Source organism: Dendrobates tinctorius, unplaced genomic scaffold, assembly GCF_039654945.1.
Source record: "Dendrobates tinctorius isolate UK_male_01 unplaced genomic scaffold, ASM3965494v1 ptg000027l, whole genome shotgun sequence".
Classification (NCBI taxonomy): Eukaryota; Metazoa; Chordata; class Amphibia; order Anura; family Dendrobatidae; genus Dendrobates; species Dendrobates tinctorius.
Genome location: NW_027361695.1, coordinates 13,749,281 through 13,771,731, shown reverse-complemented (window position 1 = coordinate 13,771,731; position 22,451 = coordinate 13,749,281). Strand labels below are relative to the sequence as shown.

The 22,451-nt window shown below is 43.0% G+C and overlaps 1 protein-coding gene across 2 annotated transcripts in view; it reads left to right on the top strand.

The window, feature by feature from the left end:
* The window catches only part of PTPRG (protein tyrosine phosphatase receptor type G), a 583,893-nt gene that overhangs the window by 256,708 nt on the left and 304,734 nt on the right, over window positions 1-22,451 (top strand). For both annotated transcript variants that reach the window (XM_073569806.1, XM_073569808.1), the window contains exon 4: window positions 13,806-13,954. In XM_073569806.1, coding sequence (XP_073425907.1) covers window positions 13,806-13,954 — 149 coding nt within the window. The remainder of the gene's footprint in view (window positions 1-13,805; window positions 13,955-22,451) is intronic.

Genomic DNA, 22,451 nt, shown 5'->3' with positions numbered 1-22,451 from the left:
TCTATATCTATCTTTCTATCTCTATATCTATCTATCTATCTCTATATCTATCTATCTCTATCTATTATCTATATCTATCTCTATCGCTCTATCTCTATCTATCTTTCTATCTATCTATCTTTCTATCTATCTCTATATCTATCTATATCTATCTATTATGTCTATCTAGCTATCTCTATTATCTATATCTACCTATCTCTATATCTTTCTATCTTACTCTATCTCTATATCTATCTGTTAATCTGTTATCTCTATATTTATTATCTATCTTTATCTATCTCTATCTATTATCTATATCTATATCTCTATCTATTTATCGATCTCTGTATCTATCTCTCTATATCTATCTCTCTACCGCTCTCTCTATTTTTATCTATCTTTATATCTATATCTATCTATCTCTATATCTGTTATCTCTATCTATCTACCTATCTATCTCTATATCTATCTCTATATCTACATCTGTTTCTCTCTATATCTATCTCTATATCTCTCTATAGCTATCTATATATTATCTCTATCTATATATTATCTCTATCTATATATTATCTCTATCTATCTATATATTATCTCTATCTATCTATATATTATCTCTATCTATATATTATCTCTATATCTATCTATCTATCTGTTATCTCTATATCTATCTATCTATCTATCTAACACTATATCTCTATCTATATCTCATTATCTATCTCTATCTCTTTATCTATCTATTGATCTATCATCTATCTCTATATCTATTATATCTATCTATTATCTCTATTATCTATATCTATCTATCCATCTATCTATCTAGCTATCTCTGTATCTCTCTCTCTATCTCTCTCTATATCTATCTATCTTTCTAACTCTATATCTGTCGATCTCTATACATATCTCTATATCTAGCTATTATCTCTATATCTGTCTCTATATCTATCTGTCTCTATATCTATCTGTCTCTATATCTATCTGTCTCTATATCTATCTGTCTCTATATCTATCTGTCTCTATATCTATCTGTCTCTATATCTATCTGTCTCTATATCTATCTGTCTCTATATCTATCTGTCTCTATATCTATCTGTCTCTATATCTATCTGTCTCTATATCTATCTGTCTCTATATCTATCTGTCTCTATATCTATCTGTCTCTATATCTATCTGTCTCTATATCTATCTGTCTCTATATCTATCTGTCTCTATATCTATCTGTCTCTATATCTATCTGTCTCTATATCTATCTGTCTCTATATCTATCTGTCTCTATATCTATCTGTCTCTATATCTATCTGTCTCTATATCTATCTGTCTCTATATCTATCTGTCTCTATATCTATCTGTCTCTATATCTATCTGTCTCTATATCTATCTGTCTCTATATCTATCTGTCTCTATATCTATCTGTCTCTATATCTATCTGTCTCTATATCTATCTGTCTCTATATCTATCTGTCTCTATATCTATCTGTCTCTATATCTATCTGTCTCTATATCTATCTGTCTCTATATCTATCTGTCTCTATATCTATCTGTCTCTATATCTATCTGTCTCTATATCTATCTGTCTCTATATCTATCTGTCTCTATATCTATCTGTCTCTATATCTATCTGTCTCTATATCTATCTGTCTCTATATCTATCTGTCTCTATATCTATCTGTCTCTATATCTATCTGTCTCTATATCTATCTGTCTCTATATCTATCTGTCTCTATATCTATCTGTCTCTATATCTATCTGTCTCTATATCTATCTGTCTCTATATCTATCTGTCTCTATATCTATCTGTCTCTATATCTATCTGTCTCTATATCTATCTGTCTCTATATCTATCTGTCTCTATATCTATCTGTCTCTATATCTATCTGTCTCTATATCTATCTGTCTCTATATCTATCTGTCTCTATATCTATCTGTCTCTATATCTATCTGTCTCTATATCTATCTGTCTCTATATCTATCTGTCTCTATATCTATCTGTCTCTATATCTATCTGTCTCTATATCTATCTGTCTCTATATCTATCTGTCTCTATATCTATCTGTCTCTATATCTATCTGTCTCTATATCTATCTGTCTCTATCTATTTTTATTTATAGCCATCTATCTATATATATATTTATCTCTGTCTATAATATTATTATTATTATTATTATTATTATTATTATTATTATTATTATTATTATTATTATTATTATTATATCTGTATATCTCTATCTATTTATCTATCTCTATCTATATATCTATCTATCTCTATCTATATATCTATCTATCTCTATATCTTTCTATCTATCTATCTCTATATCTTTCTATCTATCTATCTCTATATCTTTCTATCTATAGCTAGCTATCTATCTATCCATTATCTATTTTCTATCTATCTCTATATCTATCTACCTATCGATCTATCTATCTATATTTCTTTCTATATCTATCTCTATCTATCTATGTCTATGAATCTTTCTATCTATATCTATCCATTATCTACTTTCTATCCATTATCTACTATCTATCTCTATATCTATCTATTTCTACATCTATCTTTCTATCTATATCTATCTAACTCTATATCTATATAGCATTATACCCTATGAGGGGGGCAGCATTATACCCTATGAGGGGGGCAGCATTATACCCCTATGAGGGGGGCAGCATTATACCCCTATGAGGGGGGCAGCATTATACCCCTATGAGGGGGGCAGCATTATACCCCTATGAGGGGGGCAGCATTATACCCCTATGAGGGGGGCAGCATTATACCCCTATGAGGGGGGCAGCATTATACCCCTATGAGGGGGGCAGCATTATACCCCTATGAGGGGGGCAGCATTATACCCCTATGAGGGGGGCAGCATTATACCCCTATGAGGGGGGCAGCATTATACCCCTATGAGGGGGGCAGCATTATACCCCTATGAGGGGGGCAGCATTATATTCTATGAGATGGCTGCTTTATATTCTATGAGGGGGCTACCCCAACTCCTGCTACATAATTAAGACATGTACAACCTTATATTATACCCGGATATTAGCGTGTTTTACCGCATAATTGGTGGTCTGGTATTTAACTCTATACAGCTACATAGTGGGCCCCAAGAATGATTTTCTCTGGTGGGCCCAAGGTGTTCCAGTCTGACGCTGCACACACCGATACATAAACACACATGCTAACACTGATGTAGTGTTAGTGTGTGTATCTGTATGTGTTTGGATCAGTATTGGTGAGTGTCATCTAAACACATGCTCACACTGATGTATAAAAACACACACACACTGATATATACAAACACCCTCGCTAACACTATGTATCAGTGTTAGTTCGTATGTGTGTGTTTATGTAGCAGTGTTGGTTGTAGCAGGGTTGGTGTGGGTTTATGTAGCAGTGTTGGTGTGGGTTTATGTAGCAGTGTTAGTGTTTATGTAGCAGTGTTGGTGTGTGTTTATGTAGCAGTGTTAGTTGTAGCAGTGTTGTTGTGTGTTTATGTAGCAGTGTTGGTTGTAGCAGTGTTGGTGTGGGTTTATGTAGCAGTGTTGGTGTGGGTTTATGTAGCAGTGTTGGTGTGGGTTTATGTAGCAGTGTTGGTGTGGGTTTATGTAGCAGTGTTGGTGTGGGTTTATGTAGCAGTGTTAGTGTTTATGTAGCAGTGTTGGTGTGTGTTTATGTAGCAGTGTTGGTTGTAGCAGGGTTGGTGTGGGTTTATGTAGCAGTGTTGGTGTGGGTTTATGTAGCAGTGTTAGTGTTTATGTAGCAGTGTTGGTGTGTGTTTATGTAGCAGTGTTAGTTGTAGCAGTGTTGGTGTGTGTTTATGTAGCAGTGTTGGTTGTAGCAGTGTTGGTGTGGGTTTATGTAGCAGTGTTGGTGTGGGTTTATGTAGCAGTGTTGGTGTGTGTTTATGTAGCAGTGTTAGTTGTAGCAGTGTTGGTGTGGGTTTATGTAGCAGTGTTGGTGTGGGTTTATGTAGCAGTGTTGGTGTGTGTTTATGTAGCAGTGTCGGTGTGGGTTTATGTAGCAGAGTTGGTTGTAGCAGTGTTGGTGTGGGTTTATGTAGCAGTGTTGGTGTGGGTTTATGTAGCAGTGTTAGTGTTTATGTAGCAGTGTCGGTGTGGGTTTATGTAGCAGTGTTAGTGTTTATTTAGCAATGTTGGTGTGTTTATGTAGAAGTGTTAGTTGTAGCAGTGTTGGTGTGGGTTTATGTAGCAGTGTCGGTGTGGGTTTATGTAGCAGTGTCGGTGTGTGTTTATGTAGCAGTGTTGGTGTGTGTTTATGTAGCAGTGTTGGTGTGTGTTTATGTAGCAGTGTTGGTGTGTGTTTATGTAGCAGTGTTGGTGTGTGTTTATGTAGCAGTGTTGGTGTGTGTTTATGTAGCAGTGTCGGTGTGGGTTTATGTAGCAGTGTTGGTTGTAGCAGTGTTGGTGTGGGTTTATGTAGCAGTGTCGGTGTGGGTTTATGTAGCAGTGTCGGTGTGGATTTATGTAGCAGTGTTGGTTGTAGCAGTGTTGGTGTGGATTTATGTAGCAGTGTTGGTTGTAGCAGTGTTGGTGTGGGTTTATGTAGCAGTGTTGGTTGTAGCAGTGTTGGTGTGGGTTTATGTAGCAGTGTTGGTGTGGGTTTATGTAGCAGTGTCGGTGTGGGTTTATGTAGCAGTGTCGGTGTGGGTTTATGTAGCAGTGTCGGTGTGGGTTTATGTAGCAGTGTCGGTGTGGGTTTATGTAGCAGTGTCGGTGTGGGTTTATGTAGCAGTGTCGGTGTGGGTTTATGTAGCAGTGTCGGTGTGGGTTTATGTAGCAGTGTCGGTGTGGGTTTATGTAGCAGTGTCGGTGTGGGTTTATGTAGCAGTGTCGGTGTGGGTTTATGTAGCAGTGTCGGTGTGGGTTTATGTAGCAGTGTCGGTGTGGGTTTATGTAGCAGTGTCGGTGTGGGTTTATGTAGCAGTGTCGGTGTGGGTTTATGTAGCAGTGTCGGTGTGGGTTTATGTAGCAGTGTCGGTGTGGGTTTATGTAGCAGTGTCGGTGTGGGTTTATGTAGCAGTGTCGGTGTGGGTTTATGTAGCAGTGTCGGTGTGGGTTTATGTAGCAGTGTGGGTTTATGTAGCAGTGTCGGTTGTAGCAGTGTCGGTGTGGGTTTATGTAGCAGTGTCGGTGTGGGTTTATGTAGCAGTGTCGGTGTGGGTTTATGTAGCAGTGTCGGTGTGGGTTTATGTAGCAGTGTCGGTGTGGGTTTATGTAGCAGTGTCGGTGTGGGTTTATGTAGCAGTGTCGGTGTGGGTTTATGTAGCAGTGTCGGTGTGGGTTTATGTAGCAGTGTCGGTGTGGGTTTATGTAGCAGTGTCGGTGTGGGTTTATGTAGCAGTGTCGGTTGTAGCAGTGTCGGTGTGGGTTTATGTAGCAGTGTCGGTGTGGGTTTATGTAGCAGTGTCGGTGTGGGTTTATGTAGCAGTGTCGGTGTGGGTTTATGTAGCACACATACTGATATATAAACACACAAGCTGACTCTGTTATTATATTTTCTGCATGTACAGGTGTTCCGGTTGTCTGACCTCCAGTGATCTGATGTTAATTACCTTTCCTGTGGAAAGGTCAGAAGTATAAGAGTAATGGACAGCCCCTTAATTGTTGGAGGGTAACCCGGGGTGGTGGCCTGCAGTTTAGGAGCAGAATTACATTAGCCAAGGAAATTAAAAATATTTGCTATACACAAAAAAACCCAGCCATTTTTAACCCTTTATTTAGTATATTTTTCCGTCCAGGGACACCGTCCATCAATATGTAATGACTTTTCCCTGCGATCTGGACACTTTCCATCTTGGCCAATTTAATTCGGATCTATTGGCAGAATCAAGTGAATCCGCCTAATTTCCGGAGAATCGCTCAGTTCTAGATAGTCGCACAAGATTTCAGATTATTGACTTGCGGGATGTTGAATTGATGGAATTTCACTGTTTTTAAGGTTCCGGGGAAGTTTCCATGAAACTTGTGTTTTAAAAAGCTAAAATCTGAACTAGTTTATCAGAGCCGGTATCGTAGTGCGATAAGCAAGAAACCTAATCTAGCTGATCCCATAATTACGGGGGAGCCGCTGATTGTGATGGGGAAGAGGCGACCAAAAAAAAAATGAATTCCCATTTTAGGATGATGATAATTGTTAGGAGAGATCAGTGCTGATTGAACCACACAACGAATATTAAAGTAAAAATATAGCGTTATTATCCCATATTGATCCACAAGTCTGAAGGTATGAGTGTTAACTTGTTTGTTATGAGCAGGACTTGGGTGTGAATTATATTTATGGCTCGGAGGATTTTCATTGGGTTAAACCCTTTCTTACTCCACAAAAATCTGTCGGTAAAGACATTAATTAGCCCCACAGATAACACCACACGTTCTCATTAAGCTTATACCAGGCTGAGTGCCGTACTCAACCTATAGATGATGATGATGGTGGCGGAGAACTCTCCCACCCGCCATGGATTTTATAGGGGTTTAAAGGGAGTCGGTCAGCGCAAAGGTTTGTTCACACCAAGTACCAGGCGCTCTGTGCATGGTTGATGTGACCCAGCAGTTCAGTAACCCTTCCACCTACTTTTTTTTTTTTACCTATCTCTTCACCTCTTTTACTTGATTGACAGCTCTAGCTTTACAGGAGCCCAAGAATGGCAGCGATGGATGGAAAACAAGAAGATGGGAAGGTGCGCTGAACTGCGTGGCCACTACATGATGTACCATGTGCTTGGTTTGAGCAGTCATTTTCTGCTGACAAAATCTCTTTAAAAGCAACTGAGAGAATGTTTGAGATGCTGATGATCCCCAGCCTTCCTCAGCCTGGTCTTTTGTCTCGCTTGATTTTATTTTTTTTGCATACTCTAGCTCACTCTTACGCTTTCTGGCTAGCTTGTTCTCTGTTTTGCTTGCTCCATCTCATTCTGTTTGTTATTTTTCTTCTACTTACTGTCCTGCTTTGACTCGTGCTCTTAGCCTGGTGCTCACTCTCTCTGCCTGGCTTGCTCGTCTGCTCTTTGCGTATGTCTCTGGCTCGCTCGCCTGCTCTTTCCGTATGGCTCGCTCGCCTGCTCTTTCCGTATGGCTCGCTCGCCTGCTCTTTCCGTATGGCTCGCTCGCCTGCTCTTTCCGTATGGCTCGCTCGCCTGCTCTTTCCGTATGGCTCGCTCGCCTGCTCTTTCCGTATGGCTCGCTCGCCTGCTCTTTCCGTATGGCTCGCTCGCCTGCTCTTTCCGTATGGCTCGCTCGCCTGCTCTTTCCGTATGGCTCGCTCGCCTGCTCTTTCCGTATGGCTCGCTCGCCTGCTCTTTCCGTATGGCTCGCTCGCCTGCTCTTTCCGTATGGCTCGCTCGCCTGATCTTTCCGTATGGCTCGCTCGCCTGCTCTTTCCGTATGGCTCGCTCGTCTGCTCTTTGCATCTGTCTCTGACTCGCTCGCCTGCTCTTTGCATCTGTCTGACTCGCTCGCCTGCTCTTTGCATCTGTCTGACTCGCTCGCCTGCTCTTTGCATCTGTCTGACTCGCTCGCCTGCTCTTTGCATCTGTCTGACTCGCTCGCCTGCTCTTTGCATCTGTCTGACTCGCTCGCCTGCTCTTTGCATCTGTCTGACTCGCTCGCCTGCTCTTTGCATCTGTCTGACTCGCTCGCCTGCTCTTTGCATCTGTCTGACTCGCTCGCCTGCTCTTTGCATCTGTCTGACTCGCTCGCCTGCTCTTTGCATCTGTCTGGCTCGCTCGCCTGCTCTTTCCGTGTGGCTCGCTCGCCTGCTCTTTCCGTGTGGCTCGCTCGCCTGCTCTTTCCGTGTGGCTCGCTCGCCTGCTCTTTCCGTGTGGCTCGCTCGCCTGCTCTTTCCGTGTGGCTCGCTCGCCTGCTCTTTCCGTGTGGCTCGCTCGCCTGCTCTTTCCGTGTGGCTCGCTCGCCTGCTCTTTCCGTGTGGCTCGCTCGCCTGCTCTTTCCGTGTGGCTCGCTCGCCTGCTCTTTCCGTGTGGCTCGCTCGCCTGCTCTTTCCGTGTGGCTCGCTCGCCTGCTCTTTCCGTGTGGCTCGCTCGCCTGCTCTTTCCGTGTGGCTCGCTCGCCTGCTCTTTCCGTGTGGCTCGCTCGCCTGCTCTTTGCGTGTGGCTCGCTCGCCTGCTCTTTGCGTGTGGCTCGCTCGCCTGCTCTTTCCGTGTGGCTCGCTCGCCTGCTCTTTGCGTGTGGCTCGCTCGCCTGCTCTTTGCGTGTGGCTCGCTCGCCTGCTCTTTGCGTGTGGCTCGCTCGCCTGCTCTTTGCGTGTGGCTCGCTCGCCTGCTCTTTGCGTGTGGCTCGCTCGCCTGCTCTTTGCGTGTGGCTCGCTCGCCTGCTCTTTGCGTGTGGCTCGCTCGCCTGCTCTTTGCGTGTGGCTCGCTCGCCTGCTCTTTGCGTGTGGCTCGCTCGCCTGCTCTTTGCGTGTGGCTCGCTCGCCTGCTCTTTGCGTGTGGCTCGCTCGCCTGCTCTTTGCGTGTGGCTCGCTCGCCTGCTCTTTGCGTGTGGCTCGCTTGCCTGCTCTTTGCGTGTGGCTCGCTCGCCTGCTCTTTGCGTGTGGCTCGCTCGCCTGCTCTTTGCGTGTGGCTCGCTCGCCTGCTCTTTGCGTGTGGCTCGCTCGCCTGCTCTTTGCGTGTGGCTCGCTCGCCTGCTCTTTGCGTGTGGCTCGCTCGCCTGCTCTGGCTGTCTGGCTCTGGGTCACTCGCCTGATCTTACTTTGTTAGGCTCGCTTGCCTGCTTTCTTTCTTTTTGTCTGGCTCTGGGTCACATGCCCTTTTTCTTTCTCCTGTAGCTCGATCGCGTTCTCTTTCTTTCTTTGGTTTGCTTGCCTGCTCTTTTTCGGTCTGACTTGCTCGCATGCTCTTTTTCTTTCTCCTCTGGCTCGCTTGAGCGCTTGCTTTCTTTCTTTGGCTTGCTTGCCTGCTCTTTTTGTCTGGCGCTAGCCTGCTCTTTTCCTTTTCGATCTGGCTCGCTCGCCTGCTCTTTCTTTGTTTCTGTCTGGCTCGCTCACTTGCTCTCTTTGTTTCTGTCTGGCTTGCTCGTCTGCTCTTTCCATATGGCTCACTCGCCTGCTCTTTCTGTCTGGCTCTGGCTTACTCGCTTGCTCTTTGTCTGGCTGTCTGGCACTGGGTCGCTCGCCTGATCTTGCTTTGTTGGGCTCGCTTGCCTGCTCTTTTTCTGTTTGGCTCGATCACCTGCTGTTTCTTTCTGTCTGGCTTGGTCACGTCCTCTTTTTGTCTGGCTCACTCGCATGCTCTTTTTCTTTCTCCTCTGGCTCGCTCGAGTTCTCGCTTTCTTTCTTTGGCTTGCTTGCCTGCTCTTTTTGTCTGGCGCTGGCCTGCTCTTTTCCTTTCTATCTGGTTCGCTAGCCTGCTCTTTGTTTGTCTGGCTCGCTCGCCTGCTCTCTTTTTCTGTCTGGCTCGCTTGCTTGCTCTCTTTGTTTCTGTCTGGCTCGCTTGCTTGCTCTTTGTCTGTCTGGCTTGCTCACCTGCCTGCTCTCTGTCTGTTTCTCTTATACTCTTTCTGGCTTTACTTCTCTCTATATGACTCTGGATCGCACGACTGCTTTCTCTATCCAGCTTTGGCGCTCTCTGTCTGGCTCTCACACTTTCCTACTACTTTGTTAGATTATCATTTCTAATAAACTATTTGATAATTCCCAATGCATATTATCCTTTTACGGCTTGATTAGTCTCTGAACGTAAATCTTCTTTAGAAAGCCTGACAAATTTTCACACCAGATCCCTATTAGATCCATTTTTTGTCTGGTAAAGCAGCTGCTTATCTTCTCAATCATCCAGTGGGAACTTGACAGAACCTAAAAATCATGATGTGACCCATCTGACAGTCACGGGGTGTCTCCAATCCCCCCCTGTCCACCAGTTAGACTCGCCCGTGCACGTGTGGTTTTCGCACTCGGTCAGATCCTTCTTCCTGTAATGAACCATCTTGGTCTATTTCGTGCGACGGATTGATTTCATCTTCTCGCAGGGATTGCAGATTGACCTTTTGTTTGAACCCAGTTTTGCTCAGCGACGATTGTGAGAACAATCAGAGGATTCAACTCAAAGCGAAATATCAGAATAGTATTGATCCGCTGATCAGTGAGAGTCCGTCATGGGATGCTCCGCAGTGCCTCGCTCCACCATTGATCAGGAAACAGCGTTTTATTCTTGTAGCTCGATTTATTCTCGTTGCTTGATACATCGCTGTCTTCCATTAACCTGATGTTGGAAAGAATAAAAAAAAAATGCGTGGGGCGGCTAGAGCTTATTATGCATTTCAATACATCAGTCATACAAAGCCCAGGCTTTAAAAGCATCAATCATGGGCGAAGAAGTAGAGAAACTTCATCTTTCACTTATCCTCTTCCTCCTCCGCTTTTTTTTAAATTTTTTTTACATTTTTCCTTTTCTGGTCCTTTCCTGCCTATCCATGACGAGATCTTGCTTCCACCATACCTCATCCACACCTCTCACAATAGCTGTCTCAGAATGTTCAGTAACTCGCTGTCTAGGTCGATAAGCCTATTTACTTTTCAAATTTTAATATCTCGTTAATGTGTTTTTCAGTCTGCAGACTAGTTTTTTTTGCATGGATTTAAAACTAATGGCCCCGTTACACACAATGATATTGTGAACGATATCGTTGCAACGTCACCAGTTTGGTGACGTTGCAGCGATGTCGGAACGACATAGTTGCGTGTGACATGTAACAACGATCAGTTGGCTGATTGTTAATCATTGCCTAATGGCCTGAGCCATGATTCTATCTCCCGCTTTTCACATCGCTGCGTGTGACAGCGAGAGACCAACGATCAGCGAGCCTGGGAGCTGGTATACAGGGTAAACAGCGGGTAACTAAGCGCCGTGCGGCTCTTAGTTACCCTCGGTTTACCCTGGATACCAGCTTGCTCGCTGGTCCAGCTCACCAGCGATCAGCTAACTATGTCCCAGCGATCTCATCCACGTCGGATCGTTGGTGCGATCGCTGAGACATTGAAGCGTGTAACGGGGCCCTAACAGGCTTCTTGATATCTTGCAGAGGGTTATTTTTCTTGATGATCTCTTCCTTTTTCAGCTCAGAAACAATTGAGAAAATTGAACCCAACGATCCTTTGTCTTACTGCAGACTGAGCAGAAGGGAGAGGCTCCTGCTGCAGTCAGAAACTGGACAGTGGGTTAGAAAAGGAAAAGGAAGCTCATGTAAAAGCGCCAAGACGAATGACGTTACCTTATATATTTTTCCAAAAGGAGAAGAAATGATTAGAATTATTACAGGAATATTTTTTTTTTTCCCCCACATTTTAAGTTTCATGGTCCTATTTTTTTTTTTTTTTTGCTGTAATTTATACTAAACATCGATCATTTTAATTGGTTTAATGTGGGTGAAGGTAGTGGAGATCCAGTACCGGAACCATAAAATATCATTATTAGATCAGCATTATAAACCAAAGCTGAAAGTGGCACAAAACGCCTTACTTGTTTTGGACAGTGATGTCCTTACTCCTAGATAGACTCATGAGTGAGGCCGTCACTGTCTGAAACCCATATGGAATTTAGTGTTCCTTTTGGCTTGTTTTATTTGGTTTATAATGCTGATCCAATAAAGAATTTAACATTTTTACGGTTGCGGTGGTGGATCTCCACTACCTTCACCAACATTTGCCTACTTGGGAATGCTGGCCTTGTGGAACCCACACATTGGACAATCCCTGAATCCATGGACATTTCATTATAGCTGGTGAGCTGATGGAGTATTTCTTTAATTGGTTAAAACCAAAACCATTTATGACTGTAAATGGATATTCTCAAGCTGACCACTTTTTCAGAAATTGATTCAATTGTCAGAAAATCTTGGAATTGTCCAAGATTTTCAAAAAGTTTCCAAACGTCAAAAGTTCTTTTAAAACATAAAGAACCATTGGCTCACCCCTTATGGTAATTAAGGTCCATAAATCATTCACGTGACCTTGGTAGAAAGTCACCGACCTCACCTGCAAGCTTCCCAAATGAAGCCACTGATTTGACTCCATTTGGGGTGGAAGGGAATCGAAGGATAACCAAAGAGTGTATTTTTTTGTGTTTCCTTTTTTTTTTAGTTTTACAGCAATTTCAGCTGTTTGGGATGTTCAAAAAGTTGAGCAATTCTTATAATTAGACATACGGGGCTTTCCATGGACACATTTGTAGCTTCCATTATTCTATCAACTGTTATATTCTTCTACTTAGGTGATAAGATTACTGTTCCCTGTGACACACAGAGCTTTTTTTTTTTTTTTTTTTTTTTTTTTTTACATCCGATGACATAGGAAGGTAATTAATAATTAAGACATTCACTTAGACGGGAGCGTTGTACTTGAATTTAACTGTTCGTAGTTTGGATGTAATACATGGACACCTTGGGTGTGATTTACAGTTGGTGCATATTTATTCATTCATCCGATTCCATTGGCCATGACAGTGGTCTGTGACCATGGCTAGGGAGTCATGGTATCGCCTCTTAACTCACTGACGGAATCTGCAACTCTTCTTTTGACTAGCTGACGTCATCATGTTGACGTGATGTTGAACCAGGTTGGCTAATCGAAAGAGCCACTGATGTTGACAGGGTAACAGTTGGCTCTAATGGCTCCCGTCCAGTGGCCACAGATTACTTTCGTGGCCAATGGAATGGGACATTTGAATCGATGAGCACCAACTCAAGTATGATCCCATTGTACTGCAGTTTTATTCTAAGGTTCTGGTCTCACTGTTGTTCATAGCTTTGTGTAGTGCTGCGTCCCTTCAATGGTGTATTCCCTTGCTCAGGGGCCACCAGTCATTGGGCTCCCAGCACTGCCACAGTTTGCATCACAGTCAGGTGTCATGGAGTATTGATGTGCAGCAAGAAATTGGAACGTGACACAGTGCTTCACCAGAACCATGTCCTGTATATTCTTGGGATCACTGTGGGTCTGTGATGTTGGACCATCAGTGATCATAAGGCATGGGCTGCTTGGTTCTTTCCAACGACTGAGACTTGGGCACAAGAAACTTCTGGAAACGCATTCGAAGAGATTTGCAAACTTGTCCAAGAGTTCTCCTTTTTTTTCTAGGAGAATTGGTAATCTTGGTGGCATAAATTTATGAGAAAGGAAAACCCTTAGAACTTGGTGGACCATAATTTTACCTGAGCAGATGGATGAGGCTCCTCTAAGGCCGGCTTCACCATGGCAAATTTTACGGTTCATGCACAGATCGTGATTTCTGGACCCAAACTCAACAGCCTCAAAGAATGTGTAGAACTGGTCTGAGGTAGAGGAACAAACAACTAGATGGTCTTTCCAATATTTAGACAAGGATAAATCTCCAAGCATAAAAAAGAAATGGCGGCCACCAACTTCTGGATCCAGGAGAGGCACGTTCAAAATCCAAAGACCCAGTTGGACGTCACGAAATCCAGAATAATGAAGAAGAACAGCCTCTCAACCGGGTGAAAAACATATAGACGTTTATTGCGCCATGACAGAATGCAACGTTTCGACCATCACATGGTCTTTTTCAAGCATTGAAAGCTTGAAAAAGACCATGTGAGGGTCGAAACGTTGCATTCTGTCATGGCGCAATAAACGTCTATAAGTTTTTTTACCCGGATGAGAGGCTGTTCATTATTAAGGATAAATCTCCAGGTAATGATCATAAGACCACCATAACCCATGATCCCCGTGCACACGTGTGATGATGCGTCGTCTGCTCATTGTATTTCTCGCAAAGACCAATTTAACTGTTGTATGGCGTGCACCTTCTGACCAAGTTTTGTTTTCCTTCTCTTTTCCTCTACAGTTGCCATTCTCCTGAAGGATGATTATTACATCAGTGGTGCAGGGCTGCCGGGCAGGTTTAAGGCAGAGAAAGTGGAATTCCACTGGGGTCAAAGCAATGCATCAGCAGGCTCCGAGCACAGCATCAACGGCAGAAGATTTCCCGTGGAGGTGAGCGGAGACACCATTGTATCACTGTGTCCGTCACTCACCGTACAGATTGGGCCTGAGAAGCCTTGTCAGACACTTATTAAAACATATCCTGGCTTTACATGCATCGCAGGCTTCTCCTGAATTATAGATTTCTGTACTCGAGGTACCGGGGGATTAATGATGGCACCGTGTACCCAGAAACGCTGCAGCAGCTGCCATGCTGCCTTCATTATAGCGGTATAATGAAGATGTAACATGTAAATGTGTGTATATTCCTAGCATATATCTTGGGTTATAATAAAACCCACCTGCTGCAGAATCTCTTCCTTAAAGGCAATTTGTAATCAGAAAATGATCCTTTGTTTCCATCAGGTTTTGTGTTAAATGCATTTTTTTTTTTTCAGATCCCATTCTATCCTAAAAGAAGAAAAACAACTCGGAAGTCTTGCAATTTTCATGCTGTCGACTTTTTCTAATCTCGTTCTTTTTAGCTTTCATGTGAACATTGGCAGCAAGAAACCCTATTGCCTTTTACCGAAAATATATCCACGTATGCTTTGATATAGACAAATTAAAGCATATAGAATTAGTGATCAGCTGCTACACGTCCAAGGGTCAAACAAGTGACCGCCGACACATCAGATCCTATGGAGCTTTTTTTGGACTTTGTGCGCTGCTTAACATATTGCACAATTACCGATGTATTAATAGAGCAATGTGTTTATTCCCAACGCGTTTCGAAGCATGAACTACTTCTTCCTCAGGGGATGACATACATACATGTCATCCCCTGAGGAAGAAGTAGTTCATGCTTCGAGACGCGTTGGACATAAAAACATTGATCTTTTAATACATCGGCAATTGTGCATTATGTTAAGCAGCGCACAAAGTCCAAAAAAAGCTCCATAGGATCTGTTTAAATAGACAAAGGTCATTGTACATGAGGAGGAGAGCTGTGTTATTGCCTATTGTGAATGGTGGATCCTGTGTTATCAACTGTATATAGAGGTATTATCAGTCATTGTACAGGAGGAGGAGGTGAGCTGTGATATCACCTATTGTAAATGGTGGCTCCTGTGTTATCTACTGTATATAGAGCTGTTATCAGTCATTGTACAGGAGGAGGAGGTGAGCTGTGTCATCACCTATTGTGAATGGTGGATCCATTATTGCCCACTGTATTTAGAGGTATTTTCAGTTATTGTACAGGAGGAGGAGGAGGTGAGCTGTGACATCGCCTATTGTGGATGGTGTATTATTTACTGTATATAGAGGTGTTGCTTTAAAATGAAACCTTGCCTGTAATGATAATGACACTGCTGAAAATTAATTTGTAAAGAGCAGGAAGCGTGGATAAAAATAAACCAGGTTTTCTGATTGCACATTCCCTTTAAGTTGGAGGGGATATATTTACTTGAAAACTATGATTGCACTATAGTTTTTTCTTATCTTCTCCTGAAGGCAGCGTAACCTCTAGTCTTCTAGTAGGAGGCAAGGTTGACCAGTTCAGTCTGTGTACTAACCACTGCTGCTGCAGAAACTCTTTGTAATGAGTAAGGGGTGAGTGATTTTTCGCTAAAAATCAATCAGGTATAAAAATGGCTTTTCAGGGAAGTAAGGAAAGTTCATGTTCTGTGTATTGAGGATCCATATTGCATATAACCTTAGGTGCTTTCACATTCGCCTTCCTCCATGTTCGTGGGCCCCGTCGGGGCTTGCATCCTAATCCCGTTAAGTGTCAGCAGGGTCATAGGCGATAATGGTTCCGGCAGAGTGAACGTGCTCTGACATGCATCATTTTCGGGCGTATTCCCTTCCTGGGGGTGGTCACTGAGATGTAGTTAACTGCATCTGGGTGTCCGCCTCCGGTAGGCATATACGCCCAAAAATGATGCATGGCAGAGCGCACTTATGCTCTGCCGCCACCATTATAGTCTATGGCCCCATCATTGCATACATCTGAATCCTGTTTTTTGGGGGAGATGAAGACTGAAGCCCGGACAGGAAACACGAACCTGCGGAAAAGCTCAATGTGAAAGTATACCTATGTGTCAATGTATGGTACCGAGAAGCAATGGAGCCGGAGCTTAATTCTTGGCATGGCTGCTACAGAGGCTCTTTAACGTCACAGAAAATCTAGATTGGTCAGTTACTGACAGTACAATTACTAAAAACATAGAAAAAATGGCGCTATACAACTTGTGTACCTATTGCAGCCGGAAAGGATTAAGCGGCCTCGTGGATCGCAGGTGGAGCGCCGCAGACAAACAGTGTCATGTGGAGTCCAACTAAAAAGACAAAAAGGTGGCACTCCAGGATCTGGTAAAAATGTCTTTATTGTGGTAAGTTAACGCATGGATGCAGGGGAGAGAGTCATACAGTGGACGACGGCCATTTCGCGTGAATATAATGCTTCAACGGGTTCAGGTACTGCTCGATGTGGGTGGCAGTCCTTTACATAGAGAGGTACGCCTCTAGTCTCCCAAAACATGTCACATTCCACAAATTGGTTAAGAATCATTGGTGCCGCTCGGAATCGTAAATCCGGTTCTTGCAATTTCTGTAGGTTTCACCTGAATATGAACCCCCATTAAGATGGGTGCAATAATACGATAGGTGCTATCGTCCACTGTATAACCCGCTCCCCTCCATCCATGTGTTAACTTGCTGCAATAAAGAAGTTTTTCCGAGATCTGAGTGCCACCGTTTAATTTCTTCAGCTGGAGTCATTGACAGTGTGCTTGCTTCTAAAAAATGTATATATTTTATAAGCAAGTGCACTGTCAATCACTCCAACTATATATGTATTATTTTGCCTCAGTTGCTGAAAAACCTCTTTGTAAAATCTCGAGCTTCATGAAAGTTAATATAGCAGCAGATGTTAGTAATATTACTAATCCATTCTTTTATGATGGGATTGTTACCTAGCATTACTACATTTACCAAAAATAAAATGGTCTTTGAGCCGGGTGACCCGTCACTTTGTGTATTTTCCCCCTAATTGGGTGTTTCTCCTTGGCCTTCCCTCACTTATATCTTGGCTCCATCCTCGTGCTACTTAAAAGCAAATGTGCCATGAATTTAATTAGGAATCCAGATGTGTACCAGGGTTACGAGTGTCCATTTGTTCCAAATCACAACCCCGAGGGTATAAAGAATTAAAGGACGTTATAGCTGATTCGTCACGATTCCGTCTGAGAAATTTGTGGAATGGTTTCTGTAGAAAGTAAATGCAAACCCAGCAAAAACTTGGGATGTCAGGTCTGTGATACATTAGCCTGTCTCTGGCTGCTTGTAAATGCCTGACATCTGTCCGGTGTTTGTACAATTATGTGCCTGCGTCTGTCGATATCGCCGCGTTATGATCCCATCAGAATGCTTTACAGGTAACGGAGCCCACCGTCGAGCTCAGACCATCATCTGTCATTACCTCCTACCTATGGATAAAAAAATACATTGCCTTTTTAGCTCAAAAATCTTTTTCCTTGAAGTCACAAATTTATTAAGTATTTATTAAAAAATATATATAATTTTTTTGTAATATACTTTAAAAATTAAATTGTCATTGTATTTTTTAGATAACTTGATCTCAAATGGTAAATGGACAATATGGAAATAACGTTAAAATTTGTGGCTCTATCCCAGAATAATACCTCTTAATTGTTGGCCATAAGGTGTCCCCCCTTCTGCCTAATTTCCCACCAACTGCCTGTTGTTAAGCACAATCCCTCTCTAGTTGCTGAGATGTCGAGACAGATTGTGGGAAGTGGGAGCGTGGCTCTTTCTCTTTGCCCCTATTCAGCTGGCCGTAAAAATGCACACAGGCATAACCAAGAGGTGGGGAAGCCACTTGTGCACGACAGAGAGTGCATACTGCCAAGAGAGAGAAAGGAAGATCCTGCTCATATAGTGCTGGCATAATGCTGAATGTTCGGCCACTAGGTGTCTCCCTTCTGTCCAATTTCCCATCAACTGCCTGTATTTGTACAATCGCTCTCTAGCAGCAGAGACGCCAAGATGAATTGTTGACAGTGGGAACATACCTTTCCATGGGAAGTGGAGGCGAGTCATTCGTACTACAGGAAGTGGGAGATGGCGTCTCTGCGCAGAAAGTGGGATTTAGGGTTTGTCACTTTACTCCTGCTTTTCCGTCTGTGAAACTGTAAACATACTGGCTTAACCGAGAGGTGGGAATTTGATTGAGTGGGAAAGTCGCTGGAGAATGGCAGGCACAGTGCATGCTAGGACGTGAGGGAAAGAAAGTTCCTGCACCTATAGTGCTGGCAGAATGCTGAAAAAAGTAAGACACTGCCCACTTAAAGGGAACCGGTCACCTCATTTGAGAGCTGATTGACAGTTGCTTCTATCTACGCTTACACAGGGAATGCTGTCAATCATTGAGTGAGACCGCCCACTGGACTATCATTTCATTGAAAGTTTTCCCCACAAAACTATATTGATCTTCTTAGAGGCTCCTGCTCTTTAGCATACTAGCGAGACTGCGTAAAAATTTTTATTTTTTTTTTTATTCTTGTGCTTTTTTTTTTTTTTTTTTTCATTCGTTTGCAAATACCGGATTATCATCATAAGCAGCTAGAATTTGCATGTATTGTATTCATGGGCGAGTCCAAGTGATTTGAGTAAACCTTTTCATCGTCTTGCACCAATTTCCAATTTACCCCACCCTGCATTGAAAATCGGAGAATTTAGAACAATTTTATTTTGCTCACGTAGCAACGTGAGTAGTCGCCCATTACCATATTTAGTGTTATTTTCCACATTATTGATGAATTGAAGTGTCTCTCGGAGCTGCCTGGTGCGAACAGCGCCACAATGTAAGTAATTATGTGGCTCTCTAGCCCCGAATCTGTGCTTGAGGGGTTAGCATGGTTAGTCCTTGATTGCTCTGAAGAATATGAAGAATCTTCGCTCACCCAGCTGTAATGGATAGAGAATCATTACCAGACAATGAGAAGACATTTCGGGATTGTTGCTTGTCTTGATTGACAGTAGTTATAACCATATTTGTGACTGTCGCCGGATAACAATACGGCACAGGGACGTCTGATGATTACAATTGCGCTAACGTTTGTATTTGTAATGACACTGATGTCTAATGTTGACTGCATCGCTTATTTCGGGGCTTTGCTTCACAGATATATTCCCACCCGTGCAGTGGGAATCTAGAAGTTCAGAGCTGTAGAAATGCCGGAGAATTAGATTTTCGAACAACCATAGTGCTCTCCCATTGTGGGTGCTCTTCCTCTGAAGGAATTTCCCCCTTTTAATAAAGCCGAGCATTACCGTTCATAAACTGGCCCAGACCCCCGATGACTTGGGTGATCCATCGCCATTCAAGCTCCTTGGACTATATCCTCCAAAGATGAGTTTACGTTAGATAGCTCGTGAGAAGAGAAGGTTGGCATCTGCGATCAGCAGCTCATGACCTCCAACACATTTCACCTTGCAAAGGATTCAAGATCACGCTTTGGCACAAGATTCTCTTCTAGAATAATCTTGGCTTCAGGTTACAATAAGGCAGAAATTGTCCTAAACTGAGAAGGTGCATGTCTTTCCTTACGTTCCTCCTGAATTTTTTTTTTTTACCTTTCAAAAATTGACTATCACCAGCTTCCAGAACAAAATAAAGTAGACTTGCCTTCCCAATGTCCCGCCATTCCTCCTCCAGAGTTGTCCAGGCTTCCCCTTCGGTCTCTGTATTTCCTTCTTTTAGGCAGACAGACATTTGACAACTACAAAAATATTAAAGGTGGGACAACCTGATGGAGCGCCAGGCTGGCAGGTCAGGAAATGCCAATTGAGAATAGTCCGATGCAGCTCCTGCCGGCTGCCTCAGATGAGGAGGTGTTCAGTAATGCAGGATGTCCCGGTCGCAGGGGAGCGCAAAGGACATGGAGAGGGTCAGTAGTTTAAAAGATTTCTTTAGTTTATTAAATTCCACAACGTGTTTCGACAGCTGTCTTCATCAGGTGGCATCAGGTGACACCTGATGAAGACAGAAGCTATCTGTCGAAACGCGTTGTCGAATTAAATAAACTAAAAAAATCATTTTAAACTACAGACCCTCTCCATGTCCTTTGTGCTCCTCTACGACCGAGATATCATGCATTATTTGACAACTACAGTCACACATTAACCATATTTTTTTGATGAAAAATGTTAGGGTTGGATCATCCCGAAGGCTGGCCATACATATTAGATGGCTATCTGCCAAACGATGCTTCAGAAAATTGTTCGGCCAACAGCCATCTAAGGCTATGTGCACACGTTGCAGATTCACCTGCGGGTTTTTCCGTGCGGATCTGCAGGTAAAACCGCAGGCAAAGTGACCTGCGGTTTTCCTGTGGTTTAGCCCTACGGTTTCACACCTCTACTATGTTAAAGGTGTGAAACCGCCCAAACAATTGCCATGCTGCGGTTTGTAAACCGCAGCAAAACCGCGCGGAAAAAACCGCATCATGAGCACAGCGGTTTTGAAAAGCCATAGGGTTACATGGTACTGTACCATGTCTGCGGAACTGCTGCGTTTCCGCAGGGCCAAAATCGCTGCGGAAGCGCAGCAGAATCCTCAACGTGTGCACATAGCCTAAGCCGACTTGCCTACACTGACATTTTGTCTGGCGACTTATCCAAGGGATAACAATGCGATTGACAGTCCAAAATCGGACAAGCCTGGTTGACATCTCTAACAATCCCCATTTAGCAGATGTATCCCATACACATTTGACAGTCAGCCGGTCCCATCAATATCAGTGGATTCGAATGAGAAAGTCTGTATGTAGGGACCTAAAAAGGGGTACCTTTTGTGTTCCTAATGTAATAACCGTTCTGAATCCTGATATAGGTTTTAGAACTTTGTTGCTCAATTAATCTTCTTCCTCCCTCTCAAAAAAAAAAAAAAAAAAAAAAAAAATTATGAACATGTTTGCAACTGGGTGTTAACTCTCCTTATTGAGAAAGTGTGTCCCCAAGTTGCTTTGTTATGGATAGTAACAGGTATAGGTGCTTGCAAGAGTAATCACCCCCTTGGGTTTTTACCTATTTTGTTGCATTACAACCTGTTTAAATATTTTTGTAATCCAATTTGTGTGTGAAGCATCAGCACAAAATAGTCTAAGTTGGTGAAGTGAGAAAAATATATGAAAACATTAACTTTATGGGATAAAATAAATAAAAATTGGCATGTACATATGCTGTTACCGTTTTTGTTATGAAGCCCCTAAAAATTTCAGGCGCAAGCAGTTACCTTCGTGCTTTAGTGAGAGGAAGTCTATCTGTGTGCATTCGAAGAGTCACATGTCTGTCAGTATATACACTTTACCTTCTCTGAAAGGCCACAGAGGCTGCAACACCATTAACAAGTGGCACCACTAACCAAGCAACACCATGAAGACCAAGGAGATCTCCAAGCAGCACCAAGGAGATCTCTAAGCAACACCATGAAGACCAAGGAGATCTCTAAGCAACACCATGAAGACCAAGGAGATCTCTAAGCAACACCATGAAGACCAAGGAGATCTCTAAGCAACACCATGAAGACCAAGGAGATCTCTAAGCAACACCATGAAGACCAAGGAGATCTCTAAGCAACACCATGAAGACCAAGGAGATCTCTAAGCAACACCATGAAGACCAAGGAGATCTCTAAGCAACACCATGAAGACCAAGGAGATCTCTAAGCAACACCATGAAGACCAAGGAGATCTCTAAGCAACACCATGAAGACCAAGGAGATCTCCAATCAACACCATGAAGACCAAAGAGATCTCCAATCACCATGAAGACCAAGGAGATCTCCAATCACCACCATGAAGACCAAGGAGATCTCCAATCACCACCATGAAGACCAAGGAGATCTCCAATCACCACCATGAAGACCAAGGAGATCTCCAATCACCACCATGAAGACCAAGGAGATCTCCAATCACCACCATGAAGACCAAGGAGATCTCCAATCACCACCATGAAGACCAAGGAGATCTCCAATCACCACCATGAAGACCAAGGAGATCTCCAATCACCACCATGAAGACCAAGGAGATCTCCAATCACCACCATGAAGACCAAGTAAAGATCTCCAATCACCACCATGAAGACCAAGTAAAGATCTCCAATCACCACCATGAAGACCAAGTAAAGATCTCCAATCACCACCATGAAGACCAAGTAAAGATCTCCAATCACCACCATGAAGACCAAGTAAAGATCTCCAAAAAAGCCAGGGACAAAGTTAAGAAATACAAGGCAGGATTGAGTTATTTAAAAAAAAAAAAAAACTATATATATATATATATATATATATATATATATATATATATATATATATATATATATCTCTCCTAAACTCTGATACTCCCTCGGAGCACCATCAAATCCATTATTATAAAATGGAAAGAACATGGTACAACAACAAACCTGTCGAGAGAACCGCCCACCAAAACTGTCAGCCCCAGTCCCATGGCCAAGATATTTACCCAATGCCAGTGCTCAGAAG